At 42.3% G+C, this 16421-nt stretch overlaps 1 protein-coding gene across 1 annotated transcript in view; it reads left to right on the top strand.

Annotated features, from left to right (window-relative positions):
• gnav1 (guanine nucleotide binding protein (G protein) alpha v1) overlaps positions 1 to 16421 on the top strand; it is a 91199-nt gene that overhangs the window by 47298 nt on the left and 27480 nt on the right. The window contains exons 4-5 of the mRNA XM_060911470.1: positions 2520 to 2680; positions 14427 to 14555. Coding sequence (XP_060767453.1) covers positions 2520 to 2680; positions 14427 to 14555 — 290 coding nt within the window. The remainder of the gene's footprint in view (positions 1 to 2519; positions 2681 to 14426; positions 14556 to 16421) is intronic.

The raw sequence follows: 16421 nt of genomic DNA on the forward strand, positions 1-16421 counted from the left end.
GAGAGAGAGAGAATTGTTTTTAAATATATATTTAAGTTTAAAAAAAAAATCATATGTAACCCTGAAAAGAGAACCCCTGTAAAAATGACTTATTTTTTTTTAAAAATAAATTCTTGATCAGGTGCAAAGTCTTAATATTAACTCATTACAATATCTGCTGTATCGCTGAAAAGCGTACAAAAACACATGCCACTATTATTGGCACCCCTGCATTTAATAGGTTGGAGATACAGAGCAGGGCATCTGAGATCATTCTTCTTTACAGGATGGATTTTTCTCTGTTGGTTTTTTATCAGCGTGAAAGAAAGTGACTTCACCAAAAGGTGGATTTCCCCCCCCCAACCCTTTTTACTGATCTTTACAAAGGGCAATGAACAAAGGACAATAATCATGGAGCGCTGTGTGCAAGTATTAAAAAACAAACAAACCCTGAAACAGGAAATTAAAGGAAATGGGGAAAGATTTAAAAAAAAAAAAAACCGGTACATCAACAGGCAGATGGATGGATTGATTGTTTTTCCCTGAAGGGAAATTTGGGGATTTTGTTTTTTCTTTCGATTACGTTCATTATGTCTTATATTGAATATTGTTAGTTTTTTCCTTTTTTTATCAGACATCTAATTTTTTAGGTTTGTTTACCTTCTGACGTTTCGACGTACGACTGTCGTCTTCCTCAGAGTGTCACCGGATGTTATTGGTGACGCATCTTTTATCAGCTGATGTTGCCGAAGGTGTGGCCTTCCTGTCTGGGTTGACAGGTCGGTCACGCCTTCTACTGTCGGTTCGTCCCCTGCAAGATGGCACTCCAGGTGTGGGAGAGCATGTACGCTCCCTCATAGGAGTTTCAACACAAGAAAAAATGAACATAAGAAAGAGTGCGAAAAGGAGACAGCGACAAGACAAACCCGAACAATAAAAGAAAAGGCACAACAGGAAAATTATAAGTCAGCCATAACAGATCACTGCAAAAGGGAAAATCATGTTATGGACTGGGGGAATGCCAGAGTCATCCGCACAGAAGATAACAAACATCAGCGCTGGATCAGGGAGGCCATGGAGATCCGTAAGCGAAGCCCGAGGACCATCAACCGGGATGAGGGAGCGTACATGCTCTCCCATACCTGGAGTGCCATCTTGCAGGGAACGAACCGACAGTAGAAGGCGTGACCGACCTGTCAATCCAGACAGGAAGGCCACACCTTCAGAAACATCAGCTGATAAAAGATGCGTCACCAATAACATCCGGTGACACTCTGAGGAAGACGACAGTTGTACGTCGAAACATGTCGGAAGGTAAACAAACCTAAAAAATTAGATGTCTGATCAAAAAAGGAAAAAACTAACAAGATTGTTTTTTATTTAATGTTTTTTTAAAAAATGCATTATTGTAAAACGTTTTTTTTGTGTGTTTTAAAAAAAACTAATTAAATAAAAGACCATGAAAAATAAGATGGTTTAAAAAACAAAACACATCCGCACCTGACATCACACAGAGAAATTTAGTGAAAACTGGAACATATATGGTGCGTTCATGTGCTATGGGAATTATGGTAAATACCAAACGCCGACATGGAACGCACACATGAACACCTCCTCTTGTGGTATTTTCCACTGGGCAACTCATAGAAAATTTTGATACACAAGTTGCCGAGATGAGATGAACTTTAACCTTTTCAACATGGCGGTGAGCGGTACAAGACTAGCTTATGAACCAAGAAAGAAGTGGTTTTCACCTACGGAAAGCTGACTCTCACCTTTTAAACGAGTCATGTTATGTGTATTATATTTATTATAATATGTATATTATAGCCTAATACAAAATATTCTGTGGCTGTCCAAAGAATGCCAACAATGATCGAGATACTGGCTACTCTCATTGTGGCTCCAGCCAAATTTCCAAAAACTGCGTGGCATTCAATGTGTTAAGAAAATCTTTACTTGTCATGATGAGGAAATATTCAGCATTTTTTGACTTTTGATAACTCGTATTCCTGCTGCAGCTGATGAACAAGGCAATCTATAATTGTTTTAGCCAAATAACAGGCCCGATTCTGAATCTGGTCCACCATCTTTAATTTGTCAACAACAACAAAAGCATGTGAACACAACACACTGGTAAATACCACTTCCCAACTGGAAAATATCATCTTCCCATAGCACATGAACGCAGCATCAATCCAGCGTTTACATTAACGCACGCAGCTTCCTCTCTCTCTCTCTCTGACACGTGTTCTGCAGGTGCAGTTAAATACTACATCATTGCCGTGTCATCTCGCTCCTTAAACACATGTTGTGTAATTACCAGGCAGTTAGCATGCGCTGCGGTGGCTAATTACCATTGGTGGTGATAAAGGTCATACAGATGGTTCTCTTTTTAAACAGACACTCCCGCCTCCTCATCGGCTTTTGTCTTTTTTTTTTTTTTTAAATCTTTTGATTTGTGTGGTTAGGAAGCTGAAAATCTATTGTGTTTCTGCAGAGGCTGATGAACTGTGTGTGTGTGTGTGTGGGTGGTACAGGTTCATGCTCACTCTGTTCTGTCATGTGGGCGATGCTTCGATGAAGAACAGGTGCTCTTTCCATTCATAAGCCACGCCCTTTCTTGCCTGTGGGCGGATCAGGGGGTGCGGTCTGCTGCAGCGCGAGGCTACGAGTACGAACTCAACGACTCGGCACTCTAGTGAGTCACGCACACTTCAGCAACACACACGCACCTCAGACACAGTCCTGTAGGTCATGTCGTTTGTATACAACCACGCCATTAAATTTTGGATTCTGTTTGGTCAGGGGGTGTTGATTTAATTTCCTGTTATAGCAGTTTATATGAACGTTATCATTTCCACAGCAGCAGCTCATGACCCACACGCATACTGTTGTAGGAAAACCCTGCTGTGGGGACAGAAGCCTGTGCACCAAAATTCAATAAAAAGAGGGTGAAGTAAGCAGAACAGGAAGCTGTCAGAGAATTTCATGCACCATTTAGTGAAAATTGACAAACTCGTCTCCTGTAGTGTGTAGGAAATGGGCACAAAATAAACAGGAAGGGGGGCGGGTGCGTGCGCACGCGCATGTCGATCAGATCAGGAACACGCACTGTTAAGGACGTGCCAATTCCTGGCTGCAAAAGTTCTTTATCCTTTTAAATATCTCATGAATACGTTTAACAGCCAGCAAATGGACAAGAAATGAGCTGCAGATGTTTCACGCTGCTGTAATTGGACAGTTGACCTCATCAGTGACCTGTGACCTTCCCCCCCCCCTTTGTTTCATGCGTATTCTGTGACTCATCCTGGGACGAATTTCACACCATTTCATCTTTTTGTTGTGTTCAGAATGATGCACTTCTTCTGATATTAATTGACTGACTGACTGACTGCTTTTGTTGCAGCTTGTTTATCTTTTTTATATAGCTTAAGGCTCTTCACACGTGTGTCGTCCTCTTAAAAAAAAAAAAAAAAAAACAATCAAACCCCAGCCTGTGTTCTAATTGTGATCCTATGAGAATGCAGTTGCTTTTATTAAAACTAGGGGTCGACCAATAATCGGCCTGGCCGATATATCGGGCCGATATTCTGCATTTTTAGGGTTATCGGTATCGGCCATAATTTCCACCGATATGCCGATAACATGCCTTTTTGCAGCCATTTCGTTCCTAACACGACTGTCACTGCACGTCCTTTCCTGCACTTGCCTCTCTGAGTTCAAGAACACGGTCCCGCCCACCACAACATCTGATTTGTTTGGCACAAGAGATACAGCCAATCAACACGCGTAGCTAACCGCTGTGAACTGTTTCAAGGCGGCCGTACAGGCACTCGGGCAGAAGCAGATCCCACTTCAAGGTACACGCTGCTTTTGTCGCAATAAGTCACAAACACACAAGTTGCAAAAGCACAACATCATTATCAGGGATGAGAGTTTTCCGCTTTTTGGCGGAATTCCGCGCTTTTTTTTTTCAGTCAAAATGAACCTTTTTTATATTGTTGCAAATCCGTTAAGAAAATTTTAGGGGGGTAGGGTATAGGGATGTTAACCGATGACCGTTTGACCGGTGGTTGATTTTGGAGCGGAGGACTTGGAATTCTGTGTTGTAAACGCTTGGGGCGTGCCATGCGGTGTAAGGACGACAGCTGACGAATCAGAAACACCCATTCAGTCATGTCCCGCCCTCCCGCCCCAGTTAAAGACAGCTGACAAATCAGAAACACCCATTCAGTCATGTCCCGCCCCAGGTGAACACAGCTGCCACTCGTCGAAAGAAAAAAAAGTGTAGACACAGGCTTTTTAAGCTTACAAATTACTATTCTGTGTTTTTTTTTTTTTTTTTTTTTTAAATTATTATTAGAAGGCACATGGAGTTTAGTCCTGCCTTGGCCAGTGCATTCTGAAAGTATGTTTCGGTCTGTAGCCAACAATGCATGTTATTGCAGATCAGATCTCTCCACACAAACTAAAGGCACAGATGCCGACTTTTTCACAGCTGAATTGTGCAGATCCGATTGCTTTCCTTTTGAGCATACAGAATTTACTCTGATGAACTTATTCAGACACTCCAACGCCCCCCCCCTAAAAAAAAAAATCGGATCTTTGCACGATTCAGCCGTGAAAAAGGCGGCATCCGCTAAAAGGCGCGCCGTTTGCATCCCTGTTTAAACTCGAAAGGGAGCAAAAGAAAGCAAGGCTGGAGCATGTGAAAAATCAAGAGGAGTTGGCTAATGCCGCTTTTCCACTACAAACGCGGCTGAGTTGGGCTGAGCCGTGCCGTGCTGAGTCGGGCTGAGTCGAGCTGAGCGGGGCTGTTGGAGTTGCATTTCGACTACAACCGCGCTGAACCGTGCTGGCTGGAAGTGGGTGGACACATTGGGTGGAGTTAGCGAAAGTGGGTGGACGTCACGTGATGTCGTTAAGCAGCGCAAACAGTGACATCAGTGAGCTTTTAAGCGGTAGTCTCACGACCCGGATAGTAAACAATAAACATGGAGGACATGGAGTCGTTAGTGTTGCTGGTCTTGGTGCTGTGGCTTGTTGTCACCGACAACGCGGACAGATACTGGCAAGAGCGTATAGATGAGGCGAGGCGCATAAGGCTTCAGAAATTCTCGTAATTCTTCTTCTTCCGGGTTTGCGGTGTTTACAGATCCCAGCGTGCTCGCGGGGCGTGTGTGGGCATGTGAGGACACTCCTCCTCACCAATCAGTGCACAGGGGAGTGTCTGCTCACGCCCCCAACCTCACTCGGCTCGGTTTGGCTCGCTTCAGCCCCACTCCAAAACGGTGCGAGTTTTAGGGGCTAAGCAGGGCTGAAGCGAGCCGAGTCGTGCTGTTCTTTGGTAGTCGAAACGCGAGCCGTGTCGGGCTGAAGTGAGCTGAAGCGAGCTGAAAAAGGGTAGTGGAAAAGGGCCATAAAAAGAGGGAGAGGACCAACAAGCTTTTAGCTCTTGCTAAAAAAGCTCAAAATAAAGAAGAAATAAATTTTCTGCACCATGAAACTGTAAATAGTTGTATATATTGTAAATAAACACTTTATAGAACCAAAGGAAAAATGTATTCATAAATCATATAAACCATTATTTAATATAGCAGTGGATGTGTTACCTTAGTTTGGATTTAGAGCAGCAAATTTGAAGTGTCATGTTGGTGCTCACCTGGAATGTATATGCAAAATTTATCACAAAAGGCCCGTCAATGTTTCCTTTACATAGGTGTAGCTGATCTTTATCAAATGAAAGTTTAAGTAATGTATGTACTTGAAAGAGAGTTCTACTTTTGTATAAGTGTCAATTTTGTAAGCAAACAGGGTATGGTATTTCAACAACATTTGTAAAATTTTGATGATAAAAATAAATGGTTTTTAGGGTAAAAAAATCTCTCAAATCCATGAGCTCACGGGGGCTTCGCCCCCTGGGCCCCTACCGGGGCTTCGCCCAAGCCCCCAGACCCCCGGCTAATTTTTCAGATTTTTTCATCACAAGCCACTCTCATCCCTGCATTATAGGCTTACATTCTTCATCTACTACTCGTTAAAATTGTCCATTTGCATCTGTGTAGCCAGGCAAACTTAGCTTACGGAAGGAAGCACTTGAATTAGCCTACAACCAACTGGTCTCGCTGAAACTACATGTAATGCTTCCTTCACTACAGTATAATCCGCCTAAATCGGGAATATTAGGCTTGGGCATTAAAAGCATTAGAATGTAGATGGTTACTTGTTAAGTTGTTACATAATAGGGAGTGATAGCCGACTTGATGTTTGATTTTACTTTTTAAAAAATGCTGCAGGCAGCTCCCGACACTTGATTTGTTATTTAAAAACTACTTGAAGTTGGTAAGTCTTGCTTAGTTCTTAGTGTAAAAGAATCCAGAGTGTATTTTCATTTATTTTCCACTGAAAATGGTGAGCTGGAATATAGTAGGGAGTGATTTTATTTTTTTATTGGTGAATATTTTATTATTTTATTTCTCATTTTATTCTAACTAATGTTTGACTTTATTGTACAAATGCTGCTGGCATCTCCCTGAACAAAACTTCATGTTCAATTTTACAATTAAACATACATTTCATGGATATGAAGGTCTGTGTCAGTGTGTGCTATGTTTAATTTCATGTGAATTATAATGTTTTACATTTATCGGTTGCACATATCGGTTATCGGCATCCCAATTCCATAATAATCGGTATCGGCCCTGAAAAAAAACATATCGGTCGATCCCTAATTAAAACAGTTTTTTAATCTCCTGTCCAATCAGTGTGCAGGACAGAAGAGGAAACTAATCATGGAGGACAGCGTGCCCTTTTGATGTGTTGAATATCGCCAGCATTCCAATGTCTGTGTAGTTAAAACTAATGTGGTGTGGGAAATCAGGAATTTTAAGCAGACTGTCACAGGACAGATGAGTCTGAAATGTTGTCTGTCCGTCCAAGTTTCAGTCTGTCCGAATGACGGGCCAAAGGCCCGGAACAATGCGGCCAGGGGTCTGGGTTCTACTTTAGAGCCCCGGAAGCTGAAGGGCTTTAGATGCTTCTCAGCTATTTCCAGGCACGTTTTCGTGATCTTCAAAGGCCAAATTATACTCGAGATTAGTTGCTAATTACACTACAAATTCAATATAACTTGCAAGAAAATGTCAGAAGGTTCAAGAAAATCCTGCTTAAAGTTCTACCCAAGAAAACAGTCGCGCACACAGGTCAGTTCCATGTGTAGAACAAAGTCCGGGAGGAGGTCAGGATGGTCCAGTTGGTTACAACTTACTGGGACTCGTACGGTATATCGGTACTGTAATAACACTCATGAAACATCCTGTCAACAATGACCGTTTTATACTTTGTTTATTATAAGTCTATATAAGAAATTTAGTAATTAACAATACAACTATTCTTACAGAATAGAGTTAAAATTTTGAGGACGAGATTCCAAGTAGCTTTGTAACAAAATGACGTTTGAAATGACTCCGAACTCGACAGGGTCATATCATTCGGCATTCACACTCAAATCTGCTGCACTGGAACTTAGAAGAAAATTCTATTAAACTCTATTAAAATATTAATCTACATCCTACAAAGCATATGACTGACTGACGTTCTTATTATGAATAAAAAATGCGTAGTAGTAATAATAATAATAATAATAATAATAATTGGCAGTTTGGCACTGAACCTAATACTGTACTGCAAAGTTTAATGTAAACTGAACTCATAATCAACCGACTGGATCAGTCAGATCCTGTCAACACTAAAACACTAGTTCACCTGCATCATGCAATAAAAACAGCAGTGAACACCGAGTGGATTATTATTGCCTTATTTAGTGTGCGACTCAGGGAGAGGGCGGGGCCTGTACATTTTGGCAGGGCTACGACCTTCGGTGGCGGAGTTATGAATTTTTAAAGTCGTGCCCGCGGGGCCGTTTCACAGGCCGTGTTACGACATTAACGTATTCACCCAGAGTAACATTTGGAATAATATTAGAAGTAGATGAGACCCATAGCTTTACAATTTTTCATGGGCTATCCGGTTTAATGCTTTTGAAATACAGACGGACAAATGCGAAAATTACCCGTCGGTGTCCGCTGGGCCGGCCTCATTTCCCACACTGCTAACGGAGTGTGTGTTTTTGGGGCATTCGGTGATTTTGTGATGTCCCACTTAACGTAAATTCTTTTGGTTTTCTGCCTCCAGAGCTTCAACGGAGACAAACCGCCTCCTCATCGCCCGAGTTACACCCTCCTTTACTTCATCTGCATTACTGATTAGAATTAATCTCCTCTACCCCTTTTCCACCAAATCAGTTCCAGGGCTGGTTCGGGGCCGGTGCTGGTTCACAACTCGTTCAACTTGCGAGCCAGCTGAGAACCAGTTTGCTTTTCCATAGCTCATGGTGCTAAGGGGAGCCACGTCATTACGTCGCTGCGTTTGCATAAACCTTGGCGCGAATATCGAAGCAACAACAACACGGAGAAGAAGAAGAAGAAGCAGCAACAACAACAATAATGGATGACTTCGTGTTTGTACAGCTGCTGCTTCTTGGCGCTTAAAAATGGCGACCTTTTGCGGTCTTGCGATTGTTGTTGGTCTTAACAACTCCAGCAGTTCTTTCCTCTGGCCCAGCAGAGAGTTGGTGCTAGCCTGGAACCGGTTTTTCTGGCCCCAGAGCCAGTTCTTTGTCAATGGAAACAGAAAACCCGGTTCCAAACTAAGCACTGGCCCCGAACCAGCCCTGGAACTGCTTTGGTGGAAAAGGGGCAATCTAGAGTACTGTATGAGCCAGGCTGGTTAGTTTTCCAGTATTAGCTAGGACAAACAGTGTCATGGTTACACCATGAATATCGTGTAATGTTTCATTTTTTTAAAAACATTCTAGAAAATCATCTTTTAATAGTATGACGTCAAAACAGCTGGGGGGGCGGTTTCGGTATCTTTAGCAGCTTTAGGCGTACCATTAAAATTATTGCATTATTTCCTGACGGTGCCGTTTCCTGCTTACAAGAAACTAGAAAGGCAACATCTACAAATATGAACAATAGGCAGTGGGTTTTATCACTAAAGTTTTATCTACAGAGATGCATCTTCAAATATTGGGCGATACAATTAAAATGTGTTTTGGAGTTTTTTATGTATGGTATTTATTTTTTTAAACAGGTTATCAGCTGTATTTAAGTGGTCATTTTAATGCTCATGTCTGATATTTAAGCTGTGTTTACTAATACTCGCAGGTTTTATTCCTGTTAGCTGAGTGTTTAAATATAAAGTTGTGTATCGCACATCAAAACAAAATTGTGTGTGCTGGTGCTGCTGCAGTGTGTCATCTGTTCGGTTCGAAAATGAGATCACAGCAATGTTCTAAAAACAAAAAAGATTTATCACACTAAACATTTTATTGTAGTGTTCTTAGAAGCAAGGTGTGTGTCTTTATAGAAACCATGAATTGTCGCTGTGTGTGTGTGTGTGTGTGTGTGGCTTTGTGTGCTTTCGTGTAAGCATTTTAGATGCGCGTGTGTGTGTGTGTCAGGGATAAAACACCAGGAGGTTAATTATTTAAATTTGGCAGCTTGGGTTTCCTGTGTCGCAAGAGTGTGGCATGCGTCACAGCAAATGAGGATCCAAGTTAGAGGGGTGTGTGTGTGTGTGTGTGTGTGTGCGCACGCGTGACTTAAATGGCAATTAGTCCTGTGTAGTTGTGTTTAAGTAGAGAGCATGGCCACCCTGGAGCTGCTCCTTTTGGATTTGTCAGGCTGTACAGCATTTTTAAAGTGTGTGTGGTTGTATGACCATAATATTACTTAGTAAAAAACACTGTCAGTTGCTGCTGTAGTAAAATACTGAGTGACCAGGTGGTGTGATGCGGACTTATTGTCTTGGTGTTGATGATTTTCCTACAACAGCACGTCCCTAAGAGATTTATTTCTCTTCTGGCACACTGATTTACCAATGAGGTGTGTGGGGTTTTACAACCCTGATTCCAAAAAAGTTGGGACAAAGTACAAATTGTAAATAAAAACGGAATGCAATGATGTGGAAGTTTCAAAATTCCATATTTTATTCAGAATAGAACATAGATGACATATCAAATGTTTAAACTGAGAAAATGTATCATTTAAAGAGAAAAATTAGGTGATTTTAAATTTCATGACAACAACACATCTCAAAAAAGTTGGGACAAGGCCATGTTTCCCACTGTGAGACATCCCCTTTTCTCTTTACAACAGTCTGTAAACGTCTGGGGACTGAGGAGACAAGTTGCTCAAGTTTAGGGATAGGAATGTTAACCCATTCTTGTCTAATGTAGGATTCTAGCTGCTCAACTGTCTTAGGTTTTTTTTGTCGTATCTTCCGTTTTATGATGCGCCAAATGTTTTCTATGGGTGAAAGATCTGGACTGCAGGCTGGCCAGTTCAGTACCCGGACCCTTCTTCTACGCAGCCATGATGCTGTAATTGATGCAGTATGTGGTTTGGCATTGTCATGTTGGAAAATGCAAGGTCTTCCCTGAAAGAGACGTCGTCTGGATGGGAGCATATGTTGCTCTAGAACCTGGATATACCTTTCAGCATTGATGGTGTCTTTCCAGATGTGTAAGCTGCCCATGCCACACGCACTAATGCAACCCCATACCATCAGAGATGCAGGCTTCTGAACTGAGCGCTGATAACAACTCGGGTGGTCCTTCTCCTCTTTAATCCGAATGACACGGCGTCCCTGATTTCCATAAAGAACTTCAAATTTTGATTCGTCTGACCACAGAACAGTTTTCCACTTTGCCACAGTCCATTTTAAATGAGCCTTGGCCCAGAGAAGACGTCTGCGCTTCTGGATCGTGTTTAGATACGGCTTCTTCTTTGAACTATAGAGTTTTAGCTGGTAACGGCGGATGGCACGGTGAATTGTGTTCACAGATAATGTTCTCTGGAAATATTCCTGAGCCCATTTTGTGATTTCCAATACAGAAGCATGCCTGTATGTGATGCAGTGCCGTCTAAGGGCCCGAAGATCACGGGCATCCAGTATGGTTTTCCGGCCTTGACCCTTACGCACAGAGATTCTTCCAGATTCTCTGAATCTTTTGATGATATTATGCACTGTAGATGATGATATGTTCAAACTCGTTGCAGTTTTACACTGTCGAACTCCTTTCTGATATTGCTCCACTATTTGTCGGCGCAGAATTAGGGGGATTGGTGATCCTCTTCCCATCTTTACTTCTGAGAGCCGCTGCCACTCCAAGATGCTCTTTTTATACCCAGTCATGTTAATGACCTATTGCCAATTGACCTAATGAGTTGCAATTTGGTCCTCCAGCTGTTCCTTTTTTGTACCTTTAACTTTTCCAGCCTCTTATTGCCCCTGTCCCAACTTTTTTGAGATGTGTTGCTGTCATGAAATTTCAAATGAGCCAATATTTGGCATGAAATTTCAAAATGTCTCACTTTCGACATTTGATATGTTGTCTATGTTCTATTGTGAATACAATATCAGTTTTTGAGATTTTGTAAATTATTGCATTCCGTTTTTATTTACAATTTGTACTTTGTCCCAACTTTTATGGAATCGGGGTTGTAATTTATTGAAGACCACCACATCATAGTTTTTCTGTTTTTATCTTTTCACTCTGACTTTTCCCTCTGTTTGTTTTTTTATGCACGCGCACACCCCCCCCTTCTCTCTATGTAAAAGGTCATATTTTCCAAATTTCTTTTGTCCACCTGGGGTCCCTTATTACCGGTCTCTTGCCACCAAACGACGTGTCTGTCTGTGCATCTTTCTTCTGTTTCCGTCTCTTCAGAGATGATTGGAAATACTTTTCAAAACTTATCCCAAAGTAGTGAATCATAAACATACCTCAATCAATCGTGGGTGTTTCCCAGTTCAGGGAGTGTGTCCTCGTCCCTAGGTGTTTCCCCACTGCTCCACTTTCCATCAGGGTTCATTGATAAACTCTCTGTGACGCTTTTCCTCATTGGTGTTTAGGCTGATCATCCTCACAGATAAGCACCACTGTTTCCATGAACTCTCGGTGCAAATACCGTGACACTCACTTCACCAAAACTGTGAGGTTTTTCCACTCTGAAAGCACGGAGACCTAAAATTATCATCAAAACTCAATCATTAAAGATTAAAGCCCAAATTTTCCGGAAAAAAATGATAGTGACATGAAGCTTTATCATCCACATGTATCTAATATGTAGACATAATCCTGAACTCCATCGTAGTCACCGTGAAGGGATAAAGGGGGGGTCAACAGGATTGAAGTGATGATAATCGGACGGGGGGGTAGGGGGAGTCAGACACGACCATAGCTGTCACGACCTGCTGTGAGCTGCTGAGATCTGAAGGCCAGTAACGTCTCTGTAGTGTGGTTCATCACACACACTCCCACTCTCACGGTTAAACACACACCCAAGGCTAAAACTTCTGGCCAGGGGGTTTATCTGATCAGACTAATGCTGGAATGTCAGCTAATTGTTTTGGCACTTGGAGGCGTGTGTGTGTGTGGTGACTCAGTATAGCAGTAAAACAAAGCCTGAAGTATCTGCAGCGTATCTTTATACAAGAGCAGCTGTTCATTCTGAACAGTCACAAATGAGCTTGTTGAGGTTTTAAAGACTTTTGGATCATCATTAGCAGGAGGTTTTGGTTGAAGAAGTGATGGTTCAGCAAACATGGGAAAAATTTCTCTGGTCTGATGTCACCAAAGTCGAACTTGTTAGCTTTGGCACAAAGCTCTATATTTGGAGGAAACCCAACGCTGCTGATCGCTCTGAAACACCATCCGTACAGTGACGCGTGGTGGTAGCAGCATCAGCATCATGTTCAGCGTTACTCTTGGCATCTTGGGCTACATTCACACTGCAGGCTGAAGTGACTCAAATCCGATCTTTTCGCCCATATGTGACCTGTATCCGATCTTTTATTGACAATATGAACGACACAGATCCGATTCTTTCAAATCCGACCCAGGCCGTTTGGATATGTGGTGCTAATTCCGATTCCTAGCCGCTCTTTTCATATGCGACTTCAGTCTGAACCGCCAGGTCGCATTCATCCGACTTGCACGTCATCAACAAGCCACAAACGTCACTATTCTGCGCTGAAGTAGGCGGCGGGTCTCTCAAAAAAAGTTACAACAACATGGCGCATAATCACGGGCGCAGATAGAGGGTGGGACTCGTCCCACCCAGATTTAAATTCACCTCGCTCGGTCCCCCCACTTATAGGGAGGAAAAAACGTCTATGCTGTCTTTCTTTGCATAAGGCAAACCTCACGGAAAAATCAAAAGACTAATTACCATTCGGTTTATTGAGGTGCACGGCAGTGTATACATAGTTGCAACAACTCACATAAAACAAAACAAAGACTGATATTCGGTTGGTTGAGCTGCGCAGACTGCACAGGTTGCGAGCTCGAGCTTGGTTGCTATGGTAACCCACAACAAGTTTGACAAGCATGTTGGGGTTGGTTTGCTGGCAGCTTTGTCCCCCCCAGTTTTTTGTCCCCCCCAGTTCAAAAAACGTATCTGCGCCCCTGCGCATGACATCAATGCGAGGGACGCTTCGGGCTGTGAAGGTTCTGAATCTTCTCAATGGAAGGACGCAGAGGTTAGGGAGCTGATTTCCATTTGGGGGGATGCAGCTATTCAAGCTAGATTGGATGGGTCATACCGCAACCGGGCGGTTTTGCTTCCGTAAACACTGGCCATGCTCACTGCGTGTGACGTCGTCGTATCCTGCAATGCGCATGCGGAACACTTTTAGGTCGCTTTTCGTTCATACTGAGGATCACATACAAGTCGCATATATTTGTTAATGTGAACGACCTCACAAAAAAATCGGATTTCACAAAAAAATCGGAATTGAGCATTAAGCCTTGCAGTGTGAACGTAGCGTTGGTTGCTGCTTCTTCTAAGCGCTTCGTTACCTGGTCACTGATGTTTGGTGGACGGTCTCCTTCAGAGACGATTAAACAAAATGCAGCACTCGCAAGCGACCAGATCGCATACAGTACGACAGCGTAAAGATTTTGAACTTGTGTAATTGGCAGAGCGGTGGTGTGTTTATTAAATCAAACCCCCGGAGGACCGGAAGGATAATCCTGCTTAGGCACATCACTCCTCAGGCATATGCAAATCCACTGTAGTTTGGGTAACACCCTGAGGCACGAATATTTAACATTTGTCATTAGCATATGCATGGTGGTGTGGGGTTTATTTTACCCCCCCCCGAAATCTCTTGACACACACTCGTTCATTTTACAGCGCTCACAGGTATCAATGCCCTGGTGAGTAAACAGCTTAAGATAAGGCAAAGAAGCTTTAGATTCAGTTTAAACTTTATTTGAAGACAATACATGTGAAGGCAGCCTCACGGGTCCTTCTCAGGAAAGATAATCCCATGTTTTTGTGCATTTTTTTTTTTTCTTCCCTCTTTTTCTATAGTTTTTTCGATAACATGGCCCGGATCGTGTCTCCAGAATACGTGCCCACGGAGATGGATGTGCTGAGGGTCAGAATCCGGACCACGGGCGTCATCGAGACCCAGTTTAAAGTCAAACACCTGGTGTTCAGGTAAAACACTGCGACGCTCCTTTACTCCATGTTCAACTACTCCGTTTCTGTTCATGTCTAACGTATCTAAAAAAAAAAAGAGCGAATTAATTATTGAATGAATTAAAACACAATCGCTGTGTGAGCGAGAGCAGCTGTGACCAGCGAGCACTGAACGCCGAAACCATTCCACCGCACTCCTTTAACAACACCACATTAATATTCACCCCTCAGTTGTCTGCTCATGTCTCATTACGGTCACACTCCATCATCAGATGCCTGATTAAACACCCCCCCACCCCCACCCCAGAGTGTGTCGAGAGGATTGTGGGTAATTCTCTGCCTTCCAGACCATTTGGATGTTAATGAGCACGTTTACATGCGCACTTCATTTCAAACGGAGCAAAGGATTATGGGAGGTTTGGATTACGAGGCGTTTTCTACACATGGCTGGCGTTCTGGAGCCGCTTCACTTTCGTCTGCTGATCTTCAGCATTAAATCGGCTCTGTCTCACTCGGTTTCAGCTAAAGAGAAACCCCATGAACGTCTGCGTCACGTTTGATTTCCATAATGTGACTTTTTCATAAATGAAATGTTTGAAATTCAGCGGTGAAAGAGCGTGGTCAGGTGATTATGCTGGAGCTCTCTTAGCTGGTTGGTAAACGGTCTGTCTTTCAAGCATCTCCAAGTTAAATTAAAAACGCGCACACAGTTTTCTTCGTTAGTTCTTTCTCTGCGTTAATACAGTTCCTCATTTCTTCTCCTTAATATTTTGGCATTTGCCGGTCGTAAAGTTTTTTTAATCTTAATTTTTTATTAGTTCTTTAACTAGAAACTTGGTTAAATACTTTCTAACAACGTTATTCTAAAAAAAAAAAAAAAAAATTATTTGAAAGGTGCACTGTGTTGGATTTCGGGGATCTGTTAGGAGAAACAGAATATAGACCCTTTTCACTCGCGTGACCTTCGTAAACGCGACCGCCATTTTGGACATGAAGAAATAACGGTTTATGGCACAGACCCTTTCAGTTCTCGCTCATCTAGCTGCTACAATGACTGCTTAGACTGCAACAGTAATACCTAACACACATTTAAGTATCCGTCGTAAAGACGTGAAACTCGTCGAGTGACGAGTGTGTTCATTGATAAGCTAACACAATCTAAAAGTAGACATACCATCACACTGCCCTGGTGCTGTGTACAGTTTACCTTCTATGGTTTGTGCACTCACTATTTGCCATTACTCTCTCCAACCCAGTGTTCGAACTATGCCGATATTTTCGGGGGGGCCCTTTTTTCCCTTGGGGGCGTGTGTGCTTGCGCTTGTCTCAGAGCGCAGATCTCCAAACACATGAGAAGCCTATCTTACGCACATATCACGCCGACTCCACACACGCATCGCGTCTGAAGTCATAACTCATCAGGGGAAATCGTGTCCGCATTGGCATGTTCAAAAAACAACCTCGCGTCAACAACGATGCCACACGCAAGAAAAAAAACAGTCAGGCTACTCAACACATCTGATCCACAGCAGCACCAAAGCATCACTGGAAATCATGTCAACAACCAATCTTCCATTTCAACACGCGTCAACAAACAAATGGCACCAAGGCAAGGCAAGTTTATTTATATAGCACATTTCATACACAATGGCAGTTCAATGTGCTTTACAGAAGTAAAAACAAAAACAGTAAGCAATAGAGAAATAAAATTACATAAAATAATTTTCTTTATTCTAAAATAATTAATTAATTAAAAGAATTAAAAGAAAATAATAAGAATTAAACAATAGTAGAAATAAAATATTAAAATGCCAAAAAGAAAAAGAGAAAGGGGGGAAAAAAAACTAGCAGAATAAAATAGAATAAAGTTAAAGTAAATTTAAA

This window comes from Neoarius graeffei, chromosome 27 (assembly GCF_027579695.1).
Source record: "Neoarius graeffei isolate fNeoGra1 chromosome 27, fNeoGra1.pri, whole genome shotgun sequence".
Classification (NCBI taxonomy): domain Eukaryota; kingdom Metazoa; phylum Chordata; class Actinopteri; order Siluriformes; family Ariidae; genus Neoarius; species Neoarius graeffei.